The 22,037-nt window shown below is 39.2% G+C and overlaps 2 protein-coding genes across 6 annotated transcripts in view; one reads left to right on the top strand and one right to left on the bottom strand.

The window, feature by feature from the left end:
- Enoph1 (enolase-phosphatase 1) overlaps nt 1–22,037 on the top strand; it is a 69,397-nt gene that overhangs the window by 17,705 nt on the left and 29,655 nt on the right. The window contains exon 1 of one of the 2 annotated variants that reach the window (XM_047566069.1): nt 15,121–15,458. The exons of the other annotated variant lie outside the window; for it this stretch is intronic. Within the exon in view, the coding sequence (XP_047422025.1) occupies nt 15,375–15,458 (84 nt within the window). The 5' untranslated portion in view covers nt 15,121–15,374. Of the gene's footprint in view, nt 1–15,120; nt 15,459–22,037 lie in introns of those variants that run through there. 2 annotated transcript variants of the gene reach the window in all.
- Nucleotides 9,284–14,959, bottom strand: Hnrnpdl (heterogeneous nuclear ribonucleoprotein D like). 4 transcript variants are annotated; one of them, XR_007110462.1, is made up of 9 exons: nt 13,817–14,959; nt 12,887–13,055; nt 12,631–12,792; nt 12,081–12,212; nt 11,826–11,940; nt 11,126–11,296; nt 10,708–10,800; nt 10,231–10,335; nt 9,284–9,544 (listed from the first exon to the last, which is right to left on the bottom strand). XR_007110462.1 is itself a non-coding variant. In XM_047566073.1 (8 exons), exons 1-7 carry the CDS (start codon nt 14,257–14,259, stop codon nt 10,730–10,732), a joined length of 1,263 nt encoding a protein of 420 aa, XP_047422029.1. In that variant the 5' UTR covers nt 14,260–14,959; the 3' UTR covers nt 9,284–10,335; nt 10,708–10,729. The 4 variants fall into 4 exon arrangements, 2 of the variants coding, with proteins under 2 accessions (XP_047422029.1, XP_047422027.1); XR_007110461.1 differs by having other exon boundaries at nt 10,231–10,800; XM_047566073.1 differs by having other exon boundaries at nt 9,284–10,335.

Raw genomic sequence — 22,037 nt, 5'->3', positions numbered from 1 at the left:
ATGAGACCTCTTTTTCTGGCTTTTGGACAATTGTATTCTCCGTGTTTTCAAGTGCTATTTCCTCCTCTTCCCTACCTACCTCCCACTCTGTGTGTGTGTGTGTGTAGAGAGAGAGAGAGAAAAACTCTTCATTTTTCAGTACTGGGGATTGAACCCAGGGACCCTCTACCACTGAGTTACATTCCCAGCCTTTTTTATTTTTTGTTTTGATACACAGTCTTGCTAAATTGCCCAGGCTAGCTTTGAAATTCTGATCCTTCTGTCTTAGCCTCTCAAGTAGCTGGGATTACAGACAGGGGTCACTGTACTGGGCACTTCTTTTTATAGTATAAGCATTTACAGCTATAAATTTTCCTCTCTGAGATGACTGAGCCACCTCATTATTTTCACATGCTATCTCTCTATTTTCTTTTTCTTTTTTCGGGTGCTGGGGATTGAACCCAGGGCCTTGTGCTTGCAGGGCAAACACTTTACCAACTGAGCTATGTCCCCAGCCCTATCTTATTTTTTTCTTTCATCTCAGATTACTTTCTGATATTCTCCTATACTTTTCTTTGACTTATTGCCATTTTGGAGCATATTAACTTCCACATCATTGTGAATTTCCCAAATTTCCTTTTGTGAGGAGGTCTTGATTTCATTCTTTTTAAATTTATTGAGACTTGTCTCATGATCTGTAATAGAGCTTTTGCTGGAAATACTGCATGTGTACTTGAATTTGTATTCTACTCTTGTTGGGAGAATTGTTCCCTAGATAGATGTCTATTAGGTTTGGTCGGTTTATGGTGTTACTTAAGTGTTCTGTTTCCTTGTTGATTCTCTGCCTAGTTGTTATATTCACTATTAAAAGTGTAGTTTTATCATCTAAAACGAATTCTGCCAGTGTTAATGTATTCTCTTTAAATGCTTCATGTATTTTGCTATGAAGCAGTAAGTCACAAAGCCTTTGCTGGGGGACTCTATACTGGAGTATAGCTTTGATACTTCAGCAGGTTCTTTACAACTCTACCTTAGCTTTCTCTTCCTGCTCATATCGGTAAGCAGCAGTGAGAGATTAGCCCTTCTCAGCTATTTTCTGGACATCTGTATAGTTTTGCCTATTTTGTGGCCTGGATTCCCAGGATTATGTTGGAACTTTTCAGAGCCCTCAATGTGAATCATTTATTCCCAGTTTTTCTCTTTAAAGTTTTTCCTTAGCATCTAATTAGCCCCAAATTTTACTTCCACCTCAGACAAGTGTGATGTTAAACAATTAACACTGCCTGCTTCTGAGAAACAAACTAAGGACATGACTTTTTGTATAGAGTGAGGTCTGAGTTGGGTGAAATAAAGACAACTTTGATCAAGCTGTTTTTATTGAATTGCCAGGTAGATTAAATAGCTGCAGTTACATAGCGATAAGTTTTGGGGGAAGCTCCAAACCTGTTTTGCCCTAGTGGTTCCTAAGCATCTGGTGGTTTTCATACTACTGTTAAAATGTCACAAACCCCTTGTTCTTACCGAATTAAAGCCATTTTATGAAGAAAGCAAATATTTCTCAGATTGTTGCAAGACTTTACTTTCCAGAATTCTGAAAATGTTGAATATGACAGTTTTTGCTACTTGTCCTCATTGCTTTGGAGCAGATTTTTGGATATTTTTGTGCTTATGGAAGGCTTCTGGTTAAAATTATTGTTTCTTTGCATCTTCATTCTCCATTCTTTTTTGTTTTTGTTTTTATTGTTACTGTTTTTTTTTCTTTTCTTTTCCTTTTGTTTTTTTTTTGTTGTTGTTTTGTTTTGTTTTTGTTTTTCTTGAGCTGAAAGTAGATTTAATAGAACTATTTTGGTGTCTTAAGCTCTCTAGGAAAGGTTGGAAAGCCACACTTCGGAACTATCACCCAAGAACTCTTTCCAAAATCACATCACAGGACTGGGGTTGTGGCTCAGTGGTAGAGTGCTTGCCTAGCATGTGTGAGGCACAGGGTTTGATCCTCATCACCACATAAAAAAATAAAATAAAAATAAAGGTATTGTGTCCATCTACAGCTAAAATATATTTATATGTATATTTTTAAAGGCTTTTTAAAAAACATCACAGCTGGGTGCAGTGGTGCACACATGTAATCCCATTGACTCAGGAGGCTAAGGCAGGAGGATTGTAATTTTGAGACCAGCCTTAGCAACTTAGGGAGACCCTGTCTTAAAATTAAAAAAAAAAAAAAATAAGTAAATAAATAAGAAATACCCAGAATGTAGCTCAGTGGTAAAGTGCCCCTGGGTTCAATTCCCAGTACCAACAAAAACAAAAACAAATCATACCACAGAACTGGCTCCATAAAGGCGCCAGTTTCTGCTGCTGCTGCTCTTGCTACACACAGATGCAGCTACTTTCAACATTGACAGCATCAATGCTGAATACTGGGTGTTGCTGATAGAACCTCTGCTTCTTCTGCAAAGTGGTCGCCACCCTACCTGCCACCTGTCACAGCATTGATTGTACAAAATCCCTGCTTCTTTGCTTCACTAACTACTGGCTCAAGGTACAAGTGCAGAACTCCAAATTCAGAGCAGAGCTGATTTCACATATCTCTCTTCTGGGTGATAGGAAACCTGGGAAGGTGATTTTTAAATTTCTTTATTGGGATTTCCCAAACATGGAAGGTAATCTCCATTTTTATAAAACTATGCAATGTACAGTTTGTACTGTACAATAAAAGAATAATGATTTGCACTTTAGATTCTTGCTTAATCATAATTAACTTGCTTACCATAGTCTCAAACCCCCTTACACTCCCCACTTCTTTTCCTGATATTTGCTTATAAGAAGAAATGGAACATTTTTGCCACGCATTTTCCATATTGTAGATTTGGATGGGATGGTTGCATCCTCGTGATAGTCTAACATGTGCCTCTCTTGTGTTTCCTCATTACTGGTAGATGGGTCTAAATTTGACTGCTTTTAAGATTTCTGTTGTGGAATATTTTTACCATCATAAATGTGTCTTCATGTAATTTAGCTTTATTTAAATTAGATATATTGAGTCTATAGATTGTCCTTTGTCACTTCTGCAAAAATTTTAGCCATTGTTTCTTTGAATATAGTCTTTTATTCCCTCTCTTCTTCTAAAACTCCAGTTTCACATTATACTTACTGTATTAGAGTTCCGTAAGGAAAAGAACCAATAGGATATATATATATATATATATATATATACACTATATATATATATTTATATATATACAATAGGATATATATATACACACACACACACATATATACACACATATATACAATAGGATATATATATATGGGACCTTACTCTATTGCCCAGGCTCATCCTGAACTCATGTGCCTAAGTGATCCTTTTTCCTCTGTCTCCAATATGTAGCTGGGACTGTAAGCATATGCCACCATGCCCATCTATGTTTTGTTTTTAATTTCAGTGGCATTTGTATAAGTTCTTTTTGATATCTTTCTTCCATCTACTATGTTTTTTATATTTTGAAGATATTTTCAAACATATTTTAATCTGAAATAGTTTCAAATCTATTTTATTTCAGCACAAGTATGTGTGCCTGATACTTCCTATATTTATTTATTATGCTGATTTGTGGTGAATTTTTAGATTAAATTTTACTTCTTTTTGTGGTATGGGACTTGAACTCAACACATTCTAGGCAAGCACTCTACCATTGAGCTACACTTCCAGCCTGTGATGGCTTTTTATTTATCATGTGCTGGCTATTCTATGTGAGAAAGTATTTGTAGAAACAATCAGAAATCAAAGATGTGAGGTAGGTGGTATTTTTCAGTGGTAGAGCACATGCTCAGCATGCTCAAGGCCTTGGGTTCAATACCCAGCAAAGAGGACAGGGAAGAAAGGAAGGAAGTTTGTTAGTTACTGGTATTAACCCATTTTCCATTGTTACAGCAAAATGCCTGAGGCTGGTTAATTTGTAAAGAAAAGAGGTTTCTTTAGCTGTGTTTCTTTGTATGGAGATGCAAGAGCTGGCTTCTGCTCAGCTCTGTGTGAGAGCCTCAATGGCATACTCACAATGACAGAAGTACCTAAGGTACTCCTAAGGGAGGGGCCAGTCTTTATCTTTTATAACCCACCCTTGAGGGAATTAACTGAGGTTCCTTAGGAATTAATTAATCCCTTGTGTAGGCTTCTCTGGGTTTTAACCTTCTAGATTTTTGCCAGGTGAATTTCTCATCTCTTTAGTACTCTAGTGCTTTCCAGTTTTTAAAAATACTTCGCCCTGCTTCTTAATTGTCTTCAGAAGGATTGATTTGAATTACCTAGGCCACAGTTGTTGGTAGCAGAAGGAAGAATATACACAATAAAAATAAGTGCCCTTTATCTTACATAGTATTCATATACACCTGAGTATACATCATTTACACTAATGGACTGTACTAATGCATGTGAATATGAATGTGATGATAAATATAAAAATATGGTACTTTTTTTTTTTTTTTTTTTTTTGTACTGGGAATTGAACCCAAAATAAAAGTGAGACAAGTTCTCATTGAATTGACAAGCTAGCCTTGAACTTCAGATCCTCTTGCCTTACCCTCGTGAGTAGCTGGGATTACAGGCATGTACCACTGTACCCTACTAATATAATCTTAGGAGTGGTTTCTGGTTTCTAAAATAATTCTGAGAACTTTTGACATTTTCATGTACTGCTTTTTTTCCCCTTTCTCCTGGCAACAAATGAAGTTAAAAACTACAGTCTTTGTTCTTAAATAATACTAAAAGTTTGCATACTTTTCCAAAACTGTCATTAAAACAGTAAAGTCTGTATTTTCCCTGTTTAATAACCCCCACTTGATTGTTTCTATTAAAGAACACAGAGAATTTTTTTTCTTTGGTCCCAGGGATTGAACCCAGGGGTGCTTAACCACTGGGCCACATCCCCAGCCCTTTTTTATATTTTGTTTTGAGGCAGGTTCTTGCTAAGTTGCTTAGTGCCTCACTAAATTGCTGAGGCTGGCTTTTAACTTGGGATCCTCCTGTCTTAGCCTCTTGAGCCACTGGGACTATGGGCATGCGTCAACACATTGGGCTTATTTTTGTTTGAAATGGAGTTTGTGTTTCCCAGAACACAAGATCTCCCCACCTCTGCCAGTTGAGTGGCTGGAATTATAGGTGCACACCACTACTCTTGCCTCATCCTTAATTTTGACAGGCTCTAAGACCTATGTGTACATGCATTATAAGGAATAATTATTAAAAAATAGATGTACAGTAAATGAGATCAAAGCATGACTTGGGGTCTTTATTTCTAAAGTCATTGAAATATATAATTTTAAAAAATCATAACAATCCCATACCCCAAGAATTTTAAAATATCACATTTTCAGATTATTAATGTTTATTCCAAAAATTTCTTTTCCATATTCTCAAAATTGTGGTAGGCATAGTTCTAAAAATTCTTAGTAGTAATAAAAATTATTGGACTCATCTTCAATATTTTAAAAATATGGTAGAAACCAGATAAGAAAAATCTGTACAAGCTAACAACTAGTATTTGATTTTGGCTAGTATGCTGCTGATTATCACATGAAGTTCTGATTAAGAGCTATATACCTGATTAATGTCATCACATAGGTAAAGCAATATATACCACAAACCATTCAAAACGTCATCTACAAGGAGAAAATAAAAGGTTTCCTGGTGATGAAAAAAACTGAAACTACCCTAAACCACCACTTAGTCCCGCCCCACCTCACCCCGCTGTATTCAACTTGCCCTATGTGTCTGGAATCAATAGCAATCTTTAAATATTAATCAGTGAATCTCACAGGACAGATCTTGCATGGGAACAGGTAGTTGCTCCAGATTATCCAGGCTCATCCCGATAGAGGAATGGGCAATCCTGCTTTCCTTCAAAAGATCTCAGAAATCAAGGATATTAAAAACTACTGACCAGTCATAATGCTTAAAAGGCATTCCCAGAAGTGGTAAACTCTTCATCTGAAAATCTAGGATGAAAATCTGATTGTTTAATAGTTTAGTAAATTCCAGAATATAATCTGAGTTGTTTTTAGCTAACTTTCCCAACTTGAAAATCAGGGCTTCATGGTTTTGAGGACCTTCTGTGGGGCTGACCATCCTATCATTTAACAGTCAATTACCTTATATGTGTGTTTATCAGCCACCACAAATAACCAACTACAGAACATCTTTCTTTGTGCTACCTTACCAAATTCAGCAAATTTTAGTCACCATAAAAGCCAACAATTCTAGAGCCTTTTAAACCAGATGGCTTTTGGAGCAGTCTACAGTTTCCCTGAAACTAAATTTTAAAAATATTTTTTTTCATTTATAGACTTATTTTTGGTCAGATTCTCAAAAGGAGATGGATTGAATGACAGGAGAAAAACTTGTCTGTAGTAGCATTTTTAACTTGTGCTGCTCTTGCTGCTCCTTGAGCAACCAAAATCTTGGAAAATTTTATTTGAATTCTAGATAGATTTGAAGTAACAAGACTATGATATAATTTTTGTTGTTGTTATAAATGGACACAATACCTTTGTTTTGTATGTGATGCTGAGAATCGAACCCAGTGGTTAACAGGTGCTAGGTGAGCACTCCAGTCACTGAGCTATAACCACAGCCCTATTTTTTAAAAGTTACACCCTCAGTCTCACCATCAAAACTGATGTGCCACCCCACTCCCTGCCAGCCCCACAGATGGGTACTGGTAGGAGGGTAAAACAAGATGAAATTGCCACCTGAACAGCATTAAGAAGTCTTCAAAATGGTTAGCATTGCCCTGTAATAATCAGACCACTATATCCTTTCCTATGGTGTACAGAAAAGCAGTAGTCAGGGAGTGTATTTTTTGCTACTGAACCAAATCTTGCTGAAATTCCACTCAAGTTGGCCATTTTAAAACCAAGAATAGCCCATATTCTTATGGCAATACATATTCAAAGAATTGTTTAAAAAGATTAAGTGTTGCTTTTGCTCAAAATGTTGAGGCCACAGATGACAGGTCTATTAAGCTGAAATTTGAGATTTTCAGAGAATTACATTTCTTAATTTTGCTCAATTCTAAAATCAATTCAGATGGTGTATATACATTCACATCTTTAAATCTTTGCTTGTTACTTCAGTTGGTAAAATTTAAGCATCATTTGGCTAATAAGTAGTTATGACTATAAGAAATGCATTTAAATTTTGATTAGCAAAAGACCTCTACCACTATTACGAAATTATGATGCTCTGAATAGTGATGGACATAGAGGCTGTTCTTATCCATTAGTATTCCCAAACTCTGAAGTATTAATTTTATTAAAATGGCTTTAAGACTATTGAATGTTGTTGCTAAAAAGCTTTTCTGTAACAGAACTTGCTCAAAACAATTTAGAAAGCTTATTTAACTATCTGGGTTATCACAGGTTATTTCAGAACTTCATTTTCTGGGTTATCACAGGTTATTTCAGAACTTCATTTTGACTCCGACCCCTTCAATATTCCAATTTGGTTTAGTTCTAAATAGGATTTTTTTTTCTTGCAGTACTGGAGATTTAATCCAGGGGCACTACCACGTAACCACATCCCATTTGAGACTCATTAAATGCTGAGGCTCTTCCAAAATTCCCATTCTCCCAACTCAGAATAGTAGATGTGTATCATCATACCCAGCTAGGAATGGAACCTTGATACACTTCAGTGCCTAAAGCACTTAGCGTTGATAATTTATTTCTAACTTATGTTAGCTGGTGAACTAAGACTCTAAGGACTGAATCAATCTCAAGTCCAAAGTCCCTAAAAGAAACATTCTCATTTCCCCTTCATCTTCTTGAAAACCATCTAAGACAGTCTTTTTATGCCGTGTATATTCTCAAAGTCATACATATCAAGACTTAATTAAAGAGTTTGTATTTTAAAAAGCTTTTATTCATTTAGATCAGGGAAAAGGACAATCTCAATGCCAACTTGTCACCTAATCATAAATTTGAATTTACAGGATCCACTACTCTATATACTGCACCTACTTACAACACAACTTGAAAATTTACCTCCCTTTCCTAAGGTTGCGTACTGAAAGAATAAACAGTCCCTTTCAACAGCCAACCTTGGTACTTGGCCATAGCAAAACAAGGCCAAGGCATCATGACTTGATAGCTCAGCAAGTATAATTATTGGAACAAAAGTTGCAGGCATCTAATGTTTAAAAAGGGGAAGGAGAGGGTTATCAGCTTTAAAAAACACTGGTTTAGTATGGGAACTAATCTGCAGATGAACACATATGCCAACCCTAACATGAGAGGAACCATGAAAACAAACTTCCCTAAGTCCAACCATGTTCAATGTAAAATTTAAAGCTTGTTTACCCAGAAAATCTTTCAAAATCCAAGTATAAAAACTTTCAATGTACCAGGACTAATGACTGTTGCAGTTAAGACCAACATTAACCTAAGCATTACCAATGGAAATGCTTTACTACTCTGCTCATGCACTAATTCTAAAAGTGAGACTAACGCATACCACATATCGAATACAGCTTCCTAAGAATGCCAACAAAAATACTTCACTGTGGTGGTAGCTATGACATATCAACAGAATACAATTTTAAATTATTCTGCCATTACCTTCAATTGTAATCTTTTGACCAAACTTTAATGGATAACCTCATACCCATCTGATTAAGTCTTTGTACTTTGAATGCTCTTAGATCCTACCAGTTTTACAATATCTTTTCCTTGTGTTAGGGTCTAGATTTAATACAGAAAAAATTAGTCATGGATGTTATGAATAGCCAAAGCTTTTCCCAACAGACCACTGACTTAATTCGAAAATTACACATGGCTTGTGAGAGAACAAAATAGCTATTAAATTTTTTGCTTGCAGTACTGGGTACAGAACCCAGGGTCTTGAACAAGCTAGAAGCACTCTACCACCGAATTACATCCCAACTAAGGAAACCCTAAGGAAAAGGGTATTTTCTTTAGACATAAAATCTAGAAGTCACATGGTTTACACTTAGAATGCTTCCACTAACCACAATGCCATCACTTGGTTTGAGACTTTAGTCTCTTAAGTATCTAGGAGGGAAAAAGCATTACCCAAAGAAACGTCTGGTGGAAGCCTCAGTTAATTGGAAAATTCTTAAGAGCATAGAATAATCTACTAAAATGGGTAACAGGGTGACACTGTGGCTATTTATAAAGGATCATAGTTTCTCCTTGTGGAACCAGTACACCCTGCAAAATAAATGGTGCCATAATTATTGCTTATTTAAAATTACATTTTTACAGAGCTATGCAGTACCTGACGCAGAAAAACAATCACATAAGGAAGCATTTATTTGAGGTTTAACATGAAATCATACAAATAAAATTTGTATAAACACAAATCCACATTGAGTCATAACACAGATAGCAAAGGACAAAGTAAAAACAAAGAAAACTAATTGGCGGCTATATACAGTTGGGACACAGTTGTGTCTTGTACACTAGAAAGTCTTTTACAAAATAATCATCTTAGATCAACAGAAGATCAATCTTCAATGTCGTCCTGCAAGATGGGTTTCTTTAGCATCTCCTAAAAGCAAAAACAAAAGAACAGTTAGATTTGTGCCAGTGTGGCAAGCTTTCAAAGGTCCACTTTCATGAATTGTTTTAAGTCCTCACTTTATTCTTTTCTTCAAATAATTAAAGATCACATGCATATTTATAGGCAAAATGCAGCTTCAGTAATTTATAAACTCACCCTGGAGTTCCCAAATGATATTAAATCCAAAACTATTCAGAAAAGAATCTGGGAACACAATCTTCCCATATTCAAAGATTGAACTTAAATTAAGGCCTACTAGAAGCATCTCTAGTAAGCCAAATGAAGTGCTACCACAAATGTGAATTTCCAATAGGCTTATTATATCACAAGAAAACAGATTGCTTTTGTGCATATGATCTTTAACTTATATCCCAGATTTAAAAGTTCTTGTTTTGGTTTGTAGATTTCACTATTAGCTATAAAAAGAAAAAGCAAGCATTAAATCTTAAAGAATGAACACTTAAAATGAGGCTCCACAATTGAAATACAACACTAAACAGAAGACCAAAATGATTAAGCTGTAAAAAGGCATTTATGTACTTTAACTCCTGTAAAAAACCATTTAAGTTAAGTTTAGACACTTAATCTCCAAAAAGATTAAAAAAAAGAAGCCAAAGTCTGAAGTTTTCCACTTTAATCTTTACGCTGGTACATGAAGTTGGAAGAGACCATACCACAGGACAGCGTTTTCTGGTGTATGCCTTGCGCTCTGCCCGCAACGTGCGACCCCCAGAGATAGACGTGGTCAGGGTGACACACGGCCTGCAATGAAGTTCCCGCTGGCGGGTACAAACAAGGTATAATGTCAGAGTTAGAAGACAACATTCTTGTTTTCCTTAAGTTGTACCCATTTCAGTACTTTACCTGTTAATAGTTCTAAAAATGTTTAATTATTCCTCTAGACCTCCTGGTACACAAAGCAAACAGAAAAACTCTTAAGTTTTTCTGTAATACTAAAAAAGGTGAGATAAGACTTTAAAGTTAAAGATCTATAGACACTTTAGGCAAAACAGGCTCATAATGCAATTAAAAATTAACAATTTAGTAAAAACAGGCTACATATTATTTTGTTTTTACTTATTTTTCATTTGTCTATTGATCTTTAAATTAAATTAGACATTTCCACTCGTTTCTTATACTCTTATACACACCTGTTTTCTCCAATGTCCTCCTTTAGTATGGCTGGTAATTATTTTGGTGATTGCCACCCCCTCGAGATGCCTTGCCATAAGTGCTCTGTTGACCTATTTTGAAAGGATACAAATTTGACTAAGTTTTCTATACAATGGTTTCTTCACAAACATTAAAAAGCTATCAAATGTGTAAAAGTTTGCATGCTAAGTATTAAAATATTTTTAATAGCCAGTAGTCATAAATCATACATCCCAGTACTTTTCTAATCACCATGCTCTACTATTATAATCACCTTATGATCATAATACACCTCGGAAATTCCAAACACTTTAATAGATGGAAAACCCATATACACAAACAATTTTAGAATGGAAATGTACTTCAATACTGAATTTCAATACCATTGGTTTATGAAATTAAGTTAAATATTCTTACCACTGTAGTCTGCATATCCCTGTCCATATCCATAGTTCCCATAGTTATACCCAGTATAATCATATCCGCCATAGCCACTATAGTTCTGATCACCACCATAGGCACTATTGTAATTTCCATATCCTTGATCATAATAGTTATTAAATCCTTGGTTCCAGTTTTGGCCCTGACCTGAAACAATGCACAATGATTGTTAGGAAACAACTTCTGACCCCCAATCCTAACACAAAATGATGCGTTCTTGTCCCTTGCTCTGTGAATTTTAGAAGGCAGAATGGACCAAATATTTTTATCTACTTGGCAGGAAGTATTCTTTTCTGTTATCAGGGGGTAGAAAGTCCAATTGTGCCAGTATCAAGTTCCTAAACATAATTAAAAAAATTGCCATATTTTCCATTGAAGATTAAGACAGATTGTTCTCAAGAACTTCTAAGAAAACCTACCACATCATGTTTTACCATGATACTACTTCCCTACCAGTGATGATACTATCAAAGTGGCCATTCATTCTTACAACAGGTAAAACCTATTAAACTCATTAGAAAATAAAAAAGCAACCCCCTTGTCCCTCAATCTGTCATTTTTTTTTTTTTCATGTTGTAATAGTGTTAAAATTAGATTCAGCCTTATTCTTTCTGGGCTTAGTCTTACTTAGCAGTATACAACATAAACCCTGGAATCATTTCCCAAGAATTCTCACCTCGGCCACGACCCCTAGTACCACCTCGTCCACCAGCTGCAGCACCTCTTCCTCCTTTTTGTTGTTGCTGTTGCTGCCTATATACCTCTTTGGGTTGTGCAACTTTGATTTCACACTATAAACAAATTTTTAAAAATTACAAATACAGAATTTTTACAGAAGTTTTAACACTAAACCATTGTATCCTTCTCAAATACATTACTAGAAAAAAAAAAAATCCTCCAATTTTCATTCAATATAATTATATGACTTTACCTTCCCAGAACCAATTTGATGATATCTGCTTTCTAACAATTTCTTTACTGGCTCTTCATCTGTATATGTGATAAAACAAAATCCTCTTCTTTCATTTGTTTTTGTATCCATGGGAAGTTCAATATTTTCAATCTGAAAGAAAGATGCATGTTCAAGATCATCCAACAATAGTAAAAAGCTACCAAAGTGGCTCTGAACACCACAGATCCCAATCAGGTAACTTCTGAGAAGTAGACATTATTTTATCATTAGCCTAAAAAGATTTGCTATATGTGAAGCATTGAGAATAAATTACCTTCTAACAGCCTTCTGTACCCAGTCCCCAATACTGACCACATCAAATACCTGGGTTTTGGCCAAAATAAATTAGGTACTGGTTTTTGTTACCACACAGAAAACAACAATTAATTTACAGTCACTGGAAGGCACATGAGTAGTGACATCATCCTGTCTTTATGGAAAATAGTAATTGGTTCTATACAAACTCTATGAAGAACGAAAATTTACAAACACACCCAATACAAGATACATGTAAACAATCACAGCGCACCTCTCCAAAGGCTCCAAAATATTCTTTAATTTGTTCTTCAGAAGTATCTGGGCTCAATCCACCCACGAAAACCTTTTTAGGGGGTTCTTTCCCTTTTAAAGCTTTGGCCCTTTTAGGGTCTATCAATTTGCCATCCAGTTTGTGTTCTTTCAGTTCCAAAACCTAGAAGACAAATTTGTTGTGACACCAATTAAATCCCAGAAAATCTTCAAAGGAAAAAACCCACCAAGAGTCACAATGCAAAATACATTCCTACCTTATCAACACTAGCAGCATCTTTGAAAAGCACAAATCCAAATCCTCTTGATCTTCCAGTGACTGGATCTGTTTTAATCGTACAGTCTACAACTTCCCCAAATCGAGACAAATATTCAGTCAGATCTTTCTTGCTTGTATCCCAGCTCAAGCCTCCAATAAACATTTTACTAGAAATAAAAGTTATTTTAAGTTTAGTAGTAACTTATATGACTATTTCACTCCTGGAATTAATCAAACTGTGAAAAAAATGCACAGTAAAATTTACACACTAACTTCAAGCAACTTAATCTACTTTTACAGACACTAATAACAGACCACAAAAATCTCAAAATTCCATCTAGGACACCAAAGCAAAACAGATCGCTTTTCACATGGCGTAATGCATAATTTAAAATCTGGCCAAGGTTCTGCTTAGCTTCCCTAAGGTCCGAAAATCCAACTTCCTAAACCGGCCCCTCACAACTTTCACGAACTCTCTCTGATGTCACGCTAACATTCTACCTAAAAAACTCATCATAATGCATTTTGAGTATTAAATAGCACTCATCTATTAGCGACCAAACCAAGAGTTTCTGAACTCGCTCCACAAAACCTGCGCGGGGCAGTAAGAGACAATGAAGAGGCGGCGGCAGCTGCAGCATGTGGTGCAGCTAGGCCGGCCCCTCCCCCCTGGCCCCACGCGGCGCCTGCGCACTCGGGACTCCGAAGCCGCCGCCCTCCACCTCCAACCCCTCTGCCCTTCCCCCACCCTCCGTGGGCCTCTCGAGTCACCCCCGCCGTCTTACTTTCCTCTTCCCTCCAAGCTACTGGGGCCCAGCGGGCACGCGGAGTATCGACTCAGGACAAGAATGGGGGCAGCACGCGGCTCCCGAGGGACGAAAGGCGCGTGCGGCGCGCTGGGGGAGGGGAGGAGAGAAGCGTGCGGTACCCGTCATCCTGCTGATTCTTGCTCGCGTTGATCTTGGATCCCTCTGCGAATTCCTCTATGTTGCTGTACTCGTTCATGTCCTCCATGGTGGTGGAGCTGTCGGCAGGGGGGTGCTGGCGCGCAGTCCTGGTCGCGGCAGCAGCGGCGGCAGAGCGTTGTATGGAGCTGGATTTAAAATGGCGGCGGAAGAGATCCGGGCGCCGCCTGCGCCCTCCCTTTATAGCCGCCCCGCCCGCCAATCGGGAGGGCTGCTGGGCAGTGACGTGGCGCTGGGTCCGGCGCGCCCCCTGCCGGGCGGAGCCGGCAGCGAGCGAAGGGAGGAGCGGGGCGAGCTGCCGCGGCGCCCGCGGCCGCCAATGGGAAATGCTGCGGGAGGCTAAAGTAGCGGGAGCGGAAGGGAACAATGGCGGCGGCACATGGGAAAGCCGGGGCGGGACCTCCATCGCGGCCCTCCCGGTGAGGAGCGAGGTCGCGCGGGAGGGGGCGCGGGCTTGGGATAAGAGAAGAATCAGATGAGAAAAATGAAGGGGCGAAAAGTCCTGGGGTCAGAAATCCCGAGCAGCGCCGTCGCGGGGCCACAGTCCTTCTTGCCTTGAGAGCCTTTGTCTCTGGCGTCCAGTCCGGCCCACTCCTACCAAAGAGCCGTCAACCTGCCTTTTTGCGCCCTCGGTTCCCCAGTGCGGAGCTGCTGCGGCGGCTGCTCCTATCGACTAGCGCCGTGTCCGGACTGCTCCGGAAAAAGGCGGACTGCGCCCGGCGCTGGCGGCTGAGAAGGCGAGCGCGCTCGCCTGCCGCGCGCACGCGTGTTTCGTCCTCGCGCTGGCTGGAACCAGCCGAACAGGAAACGGGCGCGCGGCGGCCCCTCCGGGCGGCGACGCAACACGGGCGCCTCTTCCGCTACCACCTCAGGTGCCCAGGCCGCGCGACGCGGCGGGCCTCCCCGCCCGCAGCCGGGATCTGGCACCGCCTCAGTCGCTAGCTGAGGACGCGAGGAGGGGTGGGGTCTGGTCAAATCACTGTAGATATGCAAAAGCAGAGGCAGTGGGCGGGGTGGGGGCTGGGTGCAGTAGAGGGCAAGGGGCACTCACATCCCCGGCGCGCCACTCGCGGGGCTCCAGTCTGCACGTGCCCCGGGCCTCTCCCACTCGTTCGACCAGTCTGCGGAGGGCGCGCGCCCGGCTCCCGCGTTCGCTTCTTTGTTCCCGCCCACGCGAGGCCCATTTTGACGGATCCAGTTCGAGGTAGACTGGCGGCCAATCGGCGTTGCCGCCTTAGCCTCCCCCGCCTCTCGGATCCTGTGAGGACCGCCCCCTTCTCTGCCCACGTGGTCTGGGCCTGCAGCTTCGGAGCGTTGAGTTCTGACCCCTGGGCGGCGGTCCTCTCCACTTGCTTGTCCGCGGAGGTATCCTCTCCTGCTCTCTTCAGGCCCCGCGCGTTCGCCATCTCCGAGATTGTTGCGGGGCTCTCGGAAGCCCAGGACTGTCTTGGGGCGCAGCCGGCGCTGCCTTCCTCCCTCCCTACCAGCAGACCGATTTCCGTGGTAACATCTGGTGGGGAAATGGTCGTGCTTTCGGTGCCCGCTGAAGTCACTGTGATCTTGTTAGATATCGAAGGTACCACAACCCCGATTGCTTTCGTGAAGGTGAGGGGCGGCTGGGAGCGGGGAAGTTACTTGTGCTTAAATACAATTGGAAATTTAAGTATTGCAGACTTTGCACTAGAGACCTGAAGCTTAGGAGAGGCGGTGCGACTTTGCATCCTCTGGAATGGAGAGGAAGAAGGCTGCGTTTGATTACGGCGTGCTTTCCTCATGGCACCATCTTCTCCCTCTTAGGTTCTTGCTCTTGCTTAGTTGCATCTGGGTGGGAAGACATGGTGGTTGGTTGAAGGAAAAAAAAAAAAGGTTCAGAGGGGAAGTCCCGTGGCGCGCAGTGAGGTGATGGGTGCCCTAGGGCTGTGCCTCGTCGCCCCGCAGGTGAGCATCCAGCGGTTTCTCTTTGGGGCCTCGCGGGGCAGCGGTCTAGATTTAGTGGTCCCTGAGGTCTAGTTCCTCAAAACGTAAACACTGAAGTGTCAAGATGGTTTTCTAGATAGCCTTGGTGTCTTGGGCGGTAGTAGTCGCTCTTCGTTCCTTCCCTTTCCTACTGTTAGTAGCCCAGCTGCTCACTGATATTTTATTCGAGTAGGTTCTGTGGTCCACAACACCGATTTATTGAACTACAGGACACTTGTGGGTTCTGTACATTTTCCTCAGAAAAACATAGAAACTTGAAGCTTTTATTCAAAGTATCCTCCTGCTAATCACACTGTGTACATGTGTGTAGTTCACAAGCTTCCTCTTTTCATTATCTCAGGCTCCTTTCCTAAATGTATCCCAGCCGTCTGTCAGAATATATACCAAATGTTAGTATGATTTTTGAAAAACATTTCTCGGGCCTTGACTGCTCTTTAAGAATTCATTTCAAGTACAAGTATTAATTAGAGATGCTTGGGTACATAAAATGTAGGAAAAACTCATGATTCAAAAAATCGAGCAGCCTGAGTTTTAAATTGTTTATTTTTTAAAAAGTACCCGTGAAGAATGATTTTCTAGATATAGGTTATCATAAAAAATCTACATACACTTTTAGGACTTCAGATGTCACAACTACTTAAAAATTTTTTGGAAGAACCATAGTATCTTGACATCTTAAGCAAAGATTCTGAAGAAATCTAGTTTAACTTATCTTCCAAGTATTTAATCACACCAAGGACCTCAGGATTGCCCAAGTGCTGATAATTGTGTTGGCTTTCTTTTTTCTTGTGATAGAATAATACCTGCTGTCTTGGTTTTCAGAGAAAAAAAAGGATTCCTAATTTTTGTGGCTTATAATTCATAACTAACTCACTTAGCTCCATTCTGTCTTTTACTTCCTGCTGTCATCAGGAGATCAGGGTAGTAACAGTTTTTGCATTAGATATGTGCCATTCTTGGAAACTATTTGTGATAGAAAATGTCTCATACAATTCAGTTTTGTAAAAAAGTAACAAATAGCTCTCCCCTACTTTTTTTCTCCCACAGTACAAGTCACTTCTTGAATTCCTTATGGCAAACTTACTCTGAAACCCTAGGGACCTAAATAAATTGATTAGAGTTTGATTCTAGAAGCCTGTGGAGTGGCACACTCCTGTAATCCCAGCAGCTCAGGAAGCTGAGGCAGGAGGATCCTGAGTTAAAAGCCAGCATCAACATCTTTGGGAGGCCCTATGCAACTCATTGAGACCCTATCGCTAAATAAAATATAAAAAAGGGCTGGGGATGTGGGCTCAGTAGTTAAGTGCCCCTGGGTTCAATACCACTAGACTATTTTGAAGCTCAAGGCAGGTTGCAAAAGAATGCTACAGGAATGTTTAAAGGATAGTTTCTTGTGCAAGTCCCATAATATATACCATTAATTATTAGTATTGTTAATGTTTTTGTTCCACATGATTTTATTAGCTCCACTATTTCTAAAAGTGTGTTCAGAAGAATATTAGGTCTTTGGGTGTTTTTGGTAATAATGCAAAAAAATGCATTAAGTGCGCTTGTGGGAAATGCTAGTCTGAATATGTTCAGCTAGATTTATTAACTGCATAATTCCTTAGAGCCTTTGCCTCATAATACACATGTACATACACTGCATGTCTTGAGAGTGGCATTTTATAAATTTACTTGACAAGAAACTTAGCATAGTTTTTGCACACTTACTTAAAGGACATGCTGAGTTATATCCTTAAACTTCTAAGCTGGGAGTTGAACAGTGTTATGTGTTGAACATATTATTAGACTAGGTGTGTGAACTTGCAGCCCTGTTTTGTGTGGAATGATGGAAGGAAACATTGAGTACTGTACATATGTGGAATAGGTAACTCATTCTTCATGAGATGTGTGTACTGTTTACATTTTACTAATGCTCTAAAAAGTTGAACAATTTGCCTGGGATTTGAATCAAAATTGTCTATTCAGAAACTCTTATTATTTCCATTTCTGTGTGCAGTCTCTGTAACGAGACCACAGTGTTTGGTCTTTTTTGCTTGACTGCTTTATATGTTAAATAGCACAGTTGATTTGAGAGCACTTCAGTCAATATGAAATACCATAAAGTACACAGTAACAAATTTCAGTTTATATCACCTCTTGGTGATGGGTTTAGGTACAGGTCCTTGGACAAAATAATGCCTTACCTTGTTTGGCTGTTTGGTTCAACAGTGGATATGTACTGCGAAAATCAAGTATTGTCAGAAATTGCCTTTGAAGTACCCTTAGGAAGTGAATGAATACTCTTTGGAAACTGTCCATATCTCTCTCTCTCTCTCTCTCTCTCTCTCTCTCTCTCTCTCTCTTTCTCTCTTTTTAATTAGGGCTTTATGGTTTACACAGTAGTTGGGTTCATCCCAAAAAACTCAGACATGCATGGAAATCGATTTCAGTTCACGTTCCTCTCTTGACTTTCCATCTTTAAGTAAATCAAATGCAGTTTTTCCTTTACGGTTGAAACATTCCTGCTTATTCCCTTGAGCATCAGAAGAAGTAGTTGTTTGGGAATTTGGTGGTAATAAATGAATAATACGTCATGTCAATCATTAGCCACACACTGAACCACTCAGACTATAAGACACCCTGGGGAACTGAGACTGCTCCCAGGGAATTGAATTAGGTAAAAGGGTAGACAGATTGCCAACACTGTTGTTTTATTTTCCCTTTTTCTTTTTTAGCTGAGCACTTAAAGTTGAAAATGTATTCATGTGTGTGTGTGCGCGCGCACGCGCATACACACACACACACATATATATGTAATGCCATATATGTATATAATATAGTGCCAATAGTTCAGGATATCTTATGAGATTCCATAGAATCTTTCCAGTTTAGGAAGTAATGTTTTCTGTTTAGTGATGTGCTCTGTTAGGTCATGCCTTTGGCCCCGAGGTTTCAGGGAACCTCAAACAGTGGTTTAACTGACCAGCTATTACATCTCCCTCCCCCAACCTTTTTTTTTTTTGTTTTGCAGTAGTGGGGATTGAACCAAAGTTTCATTCCTGCTAAGAAAGCACTCTACCATTGAGCCACATCCCCATCCTTTTTAAATTTTTATTTTCAGATAGAATCTCAGTGAGTTGTGCCTCAGCCTCCCAAGTATATATCTTACTTTCTAAGGCATAAAATTTTTAGATTTCTATCTAGTGAATGCTACAACTGGCTAGTTTCTCATAGAAGATGATGACTGCAAAGGCGTCCTGTGTGAAAATCATTGCAGTTGATTGGAAGCAGAGCCAAAGTAGAATCCATCTTTCTTTAGACTTCCCACTGCATCTGCATCCTCAAAGCCACCAGTCTGCCCCTAATGGCAGGCTATGTGCCTCTGGAATTGTTTTTTTCTGCTACTGACTCCCATCCTTTACGGTGTTGATTTCCCAGTATTTTTTGGTCATGTATACATAACATCAACACAATTGCAGCAGGCACTGCCAATATAAATTATGTACATATATTACTGTACTATTACTGTTTTAAAATAAATAGCAACTTAAAGATGAAATGACAATAAAAATGAATGTTGTTACAGTTTCCTATCCGTTGTAGTCTTGCTTGCCCATGTGTATATATACACTTGATCTTTGTTGCTGGTGATGTGATATGCATTTTCTTTGTGCATTCTTATTCTAATATTTTTAGCCTATGAATGAACACCATCAACAGTCCTTATAGTTTTCCTATCCACCTACCACTATTGTTTCTGAATTTGGGGAAGATGATCGGTAAAATGCTCTATATTTAGAGTTAGTACATGTAATAACAGTTGTGATAGTTATAGTCTATAAATTTACTATGAACACTTAGTGAATACTGAAACTTTGTTCCTAAGTTTGTGCAAGCCTCTGGTCATATTTTCAACCAATCAATGATAACCTTGTTTTATGTGTGTTTCTGTTTGCCTTATTTAGTATGTGTTATTGATTTGTTAACAGTGAATTGCAGGCAGTAGCACTGTAACTAATGCTTTATACACAAAGCTTATTTAACACATGTACTTTTTCCACAAGGTACCTCACAGCTTTCTTAGTTGAGGAACTTTCGCACTTTGCTTCGGGGCCATTTTTTAACAGCAAAATCACCAAGAAAAATGTGGGAAAACATGGCACTACATAGACCTGGAAAGGATACTTGTTTACAACGTGGGAGCTTACACAGGCATGGCTTGTTCAACCTCATCTGGGAATGTAAACATCTTCGTATTAAAATTTTTCACCATAAGTATAGGTCCAAAAATAACTTTAGAAGTGCCAGGAGTATTCATTTGGAAGTTGCCCATTTTAGTAAAAGACATGCTAACGGGAGTCCACAAATAAGGAGAACTGGCTGTATAGGATATTATTTCCAAGTAGGGGCTTAGAACCATGTTGGTTCTTGGCAACATAGAAATTAGACCTTATGGTGACTCTACTTTTTTTTTCTTTTTCTTTTTTTAGTGATACTGGGGATTGAATCCGGGGGTGCTTTACACTAAACTAAGTTCTCAGCCCTTTTTATTATTTTGAGACAGGATCTCGCTGAATTGCTTAGGGCTTCACTAAGTTGCTGAGGCTGGCATCGAACTTGCCAATACTTCTGCCTCAGCCTCCTGAGTTGCTGGGATTACAGGTGTGCGCCATCTTGCCTTACTACTTTTTCTTTTATAATGTCTCATTTGTGATGTTGAAAATGATCTGTAATTCTTTAAGGATTTGACAGGATTTTTCTTTTAAGATGGTGATGCTAATAGAAGTTGGTAAAGACAGTGGTTAAGGGACTGGAGTTTTAGCTTAGAGAATGAAGTGTTTGGCAAAGTTTTGAACAAGACTGATGGAAAATACTACTACTCACTATTACTGTCGTTTTATTGGAAATGTGACAGAAATGCCTGGCAAACCAAATATCTCATTTTTTAAGTACAAAATCAATGTTTTTTCTTTGAGATGAGTTCTATCTATGTTGCCTAGGCTGGCCTTGAACTCCTGAGCCCAAGTGATCCTTCTGTCTCCCAGTTAGCTGGGACTACCAGCGTGTTCCACCATGCCCAGCCTAGTGCAGAATTTCTTGGAGAGACTAAAATTGTATTATAAAAAAGGAATATGGTATCAAAATCCAGAGAACTGGTGCTAGTAACTTCTTGAAGTCATCTGCCCACATATGCTGGACAGGCTGGCCTTGATGTTGGCATTTGACGGATGGGTTTGAGTCCTGGATTTACATTTGTGCCAGCAGTAAAACTGCTTTGAAGTTTTCATCTGTTATAAAACATCATCTTGCAGGGATGTTCAGTGAATTCAAGGAGACAAATGTGAATTCCTTTCCTTCCCTTCCACTGTTAGAGTCTTAAGACCCTGGACCTGTCAGGTTCTCCCTCTGAGACTCATTGGAAATACTGACATTCTTTTTTGAGCTTGTTTTTGAGAACCTAATTCCAGTTACTAGCCCCCTTGATAACCTTCCCTTGTTCACTTGTGATTCATTGCACTTAATTAGATGACTGTTATCTTTAATTACAATTTAATCTTCATAATGGGATGTAGAAGACACTTTTTTGTTTTATTAGCAACACATTTATTAATTCATTTTGAATGTAGGTGTTGAAATCTAGTGTTCATTTCTGAAGATTTCAGTTCTCAACAGAGACATATTGTATGGATCCTGCCCACTTACCCTAGGAAGATAGGATCAGTAGAGTTATAATTTCTGAGCCTGTGGTCTCATGTAGCTGCCAGAACACTGAAACTCTTAGTAGTTTTGAGTATAGTCTTTTTCTTTTCTTTTCTTTTGTGATGGTACTGGGAATTGAACCCAGGGCCTTGTGCATGCAAAGCAACACTTACCAACTGAGCTGTATCCCCAGCCCCAAGTATAGTCTTTTTTGAAAAGATATTTAAGGAATTGTTCTAATAGTGCAACTGCTAGAAATATCTGGCAAATGGTATGGACCATTCCAAGAAATAGTAAATGCCATTTGTTAGAAGTGTTCAAGCACGTCTTGGGAAACCATTTGAAGAGATGTTTTAATAATAAAAATAATTTTAAAAAGTCACAGTAAAACTAGCTAGCCTTTGTACCAGACTGCATTAGTCCAAGTAAAGTGCCTGGCACTTACTTACTTAAAGACCTGGTATAGCAAGGAAACAGGTCTACTCACTCTTCACTGATTAAACCATGCTTGACCATGTGCAC

The sequence above is a fragment of the Sciurus carolinensis genome, chromosome 10, assembly GCF_902686445.1.
Source record: "Sciurus carolinensis chromosome 10, mSciCar1.2, whole genome shotgun sequence".
NCBI lineage: Eukaryota > Metazoa > Chordata > Mammalia > Rodentia > Sciuridae > Sciurus > Sciurus carolinensis.
This window is presented reverse-complemented; position numbering and strand designations above follow the sequence as displayed.

Coding starts and splice junctions, on each gene's coding strand:
- Hnrnpdl (XM_047566073.1), bottom strand. CDS start 14,259: ATGGAGGTCCCGCCCCGGCTTTCCCATGTGCCGCCGCCATTGTTCCCT. Junction 12,213..12,630: donor ATTTTGGAGCCTTTGGAGAG/GTGCGCTGTGAT, acceptor TCTTTCTTTCAG/ATTGAAAATATTGAACTTCC. Junction 11,297..11,825: donor TACTAGGGGTCGTGGCCGAG/GTGAGAATTCTT, acceptor GCATTGTTTCAG/GTCAGGGCCAAAACTGGAAC.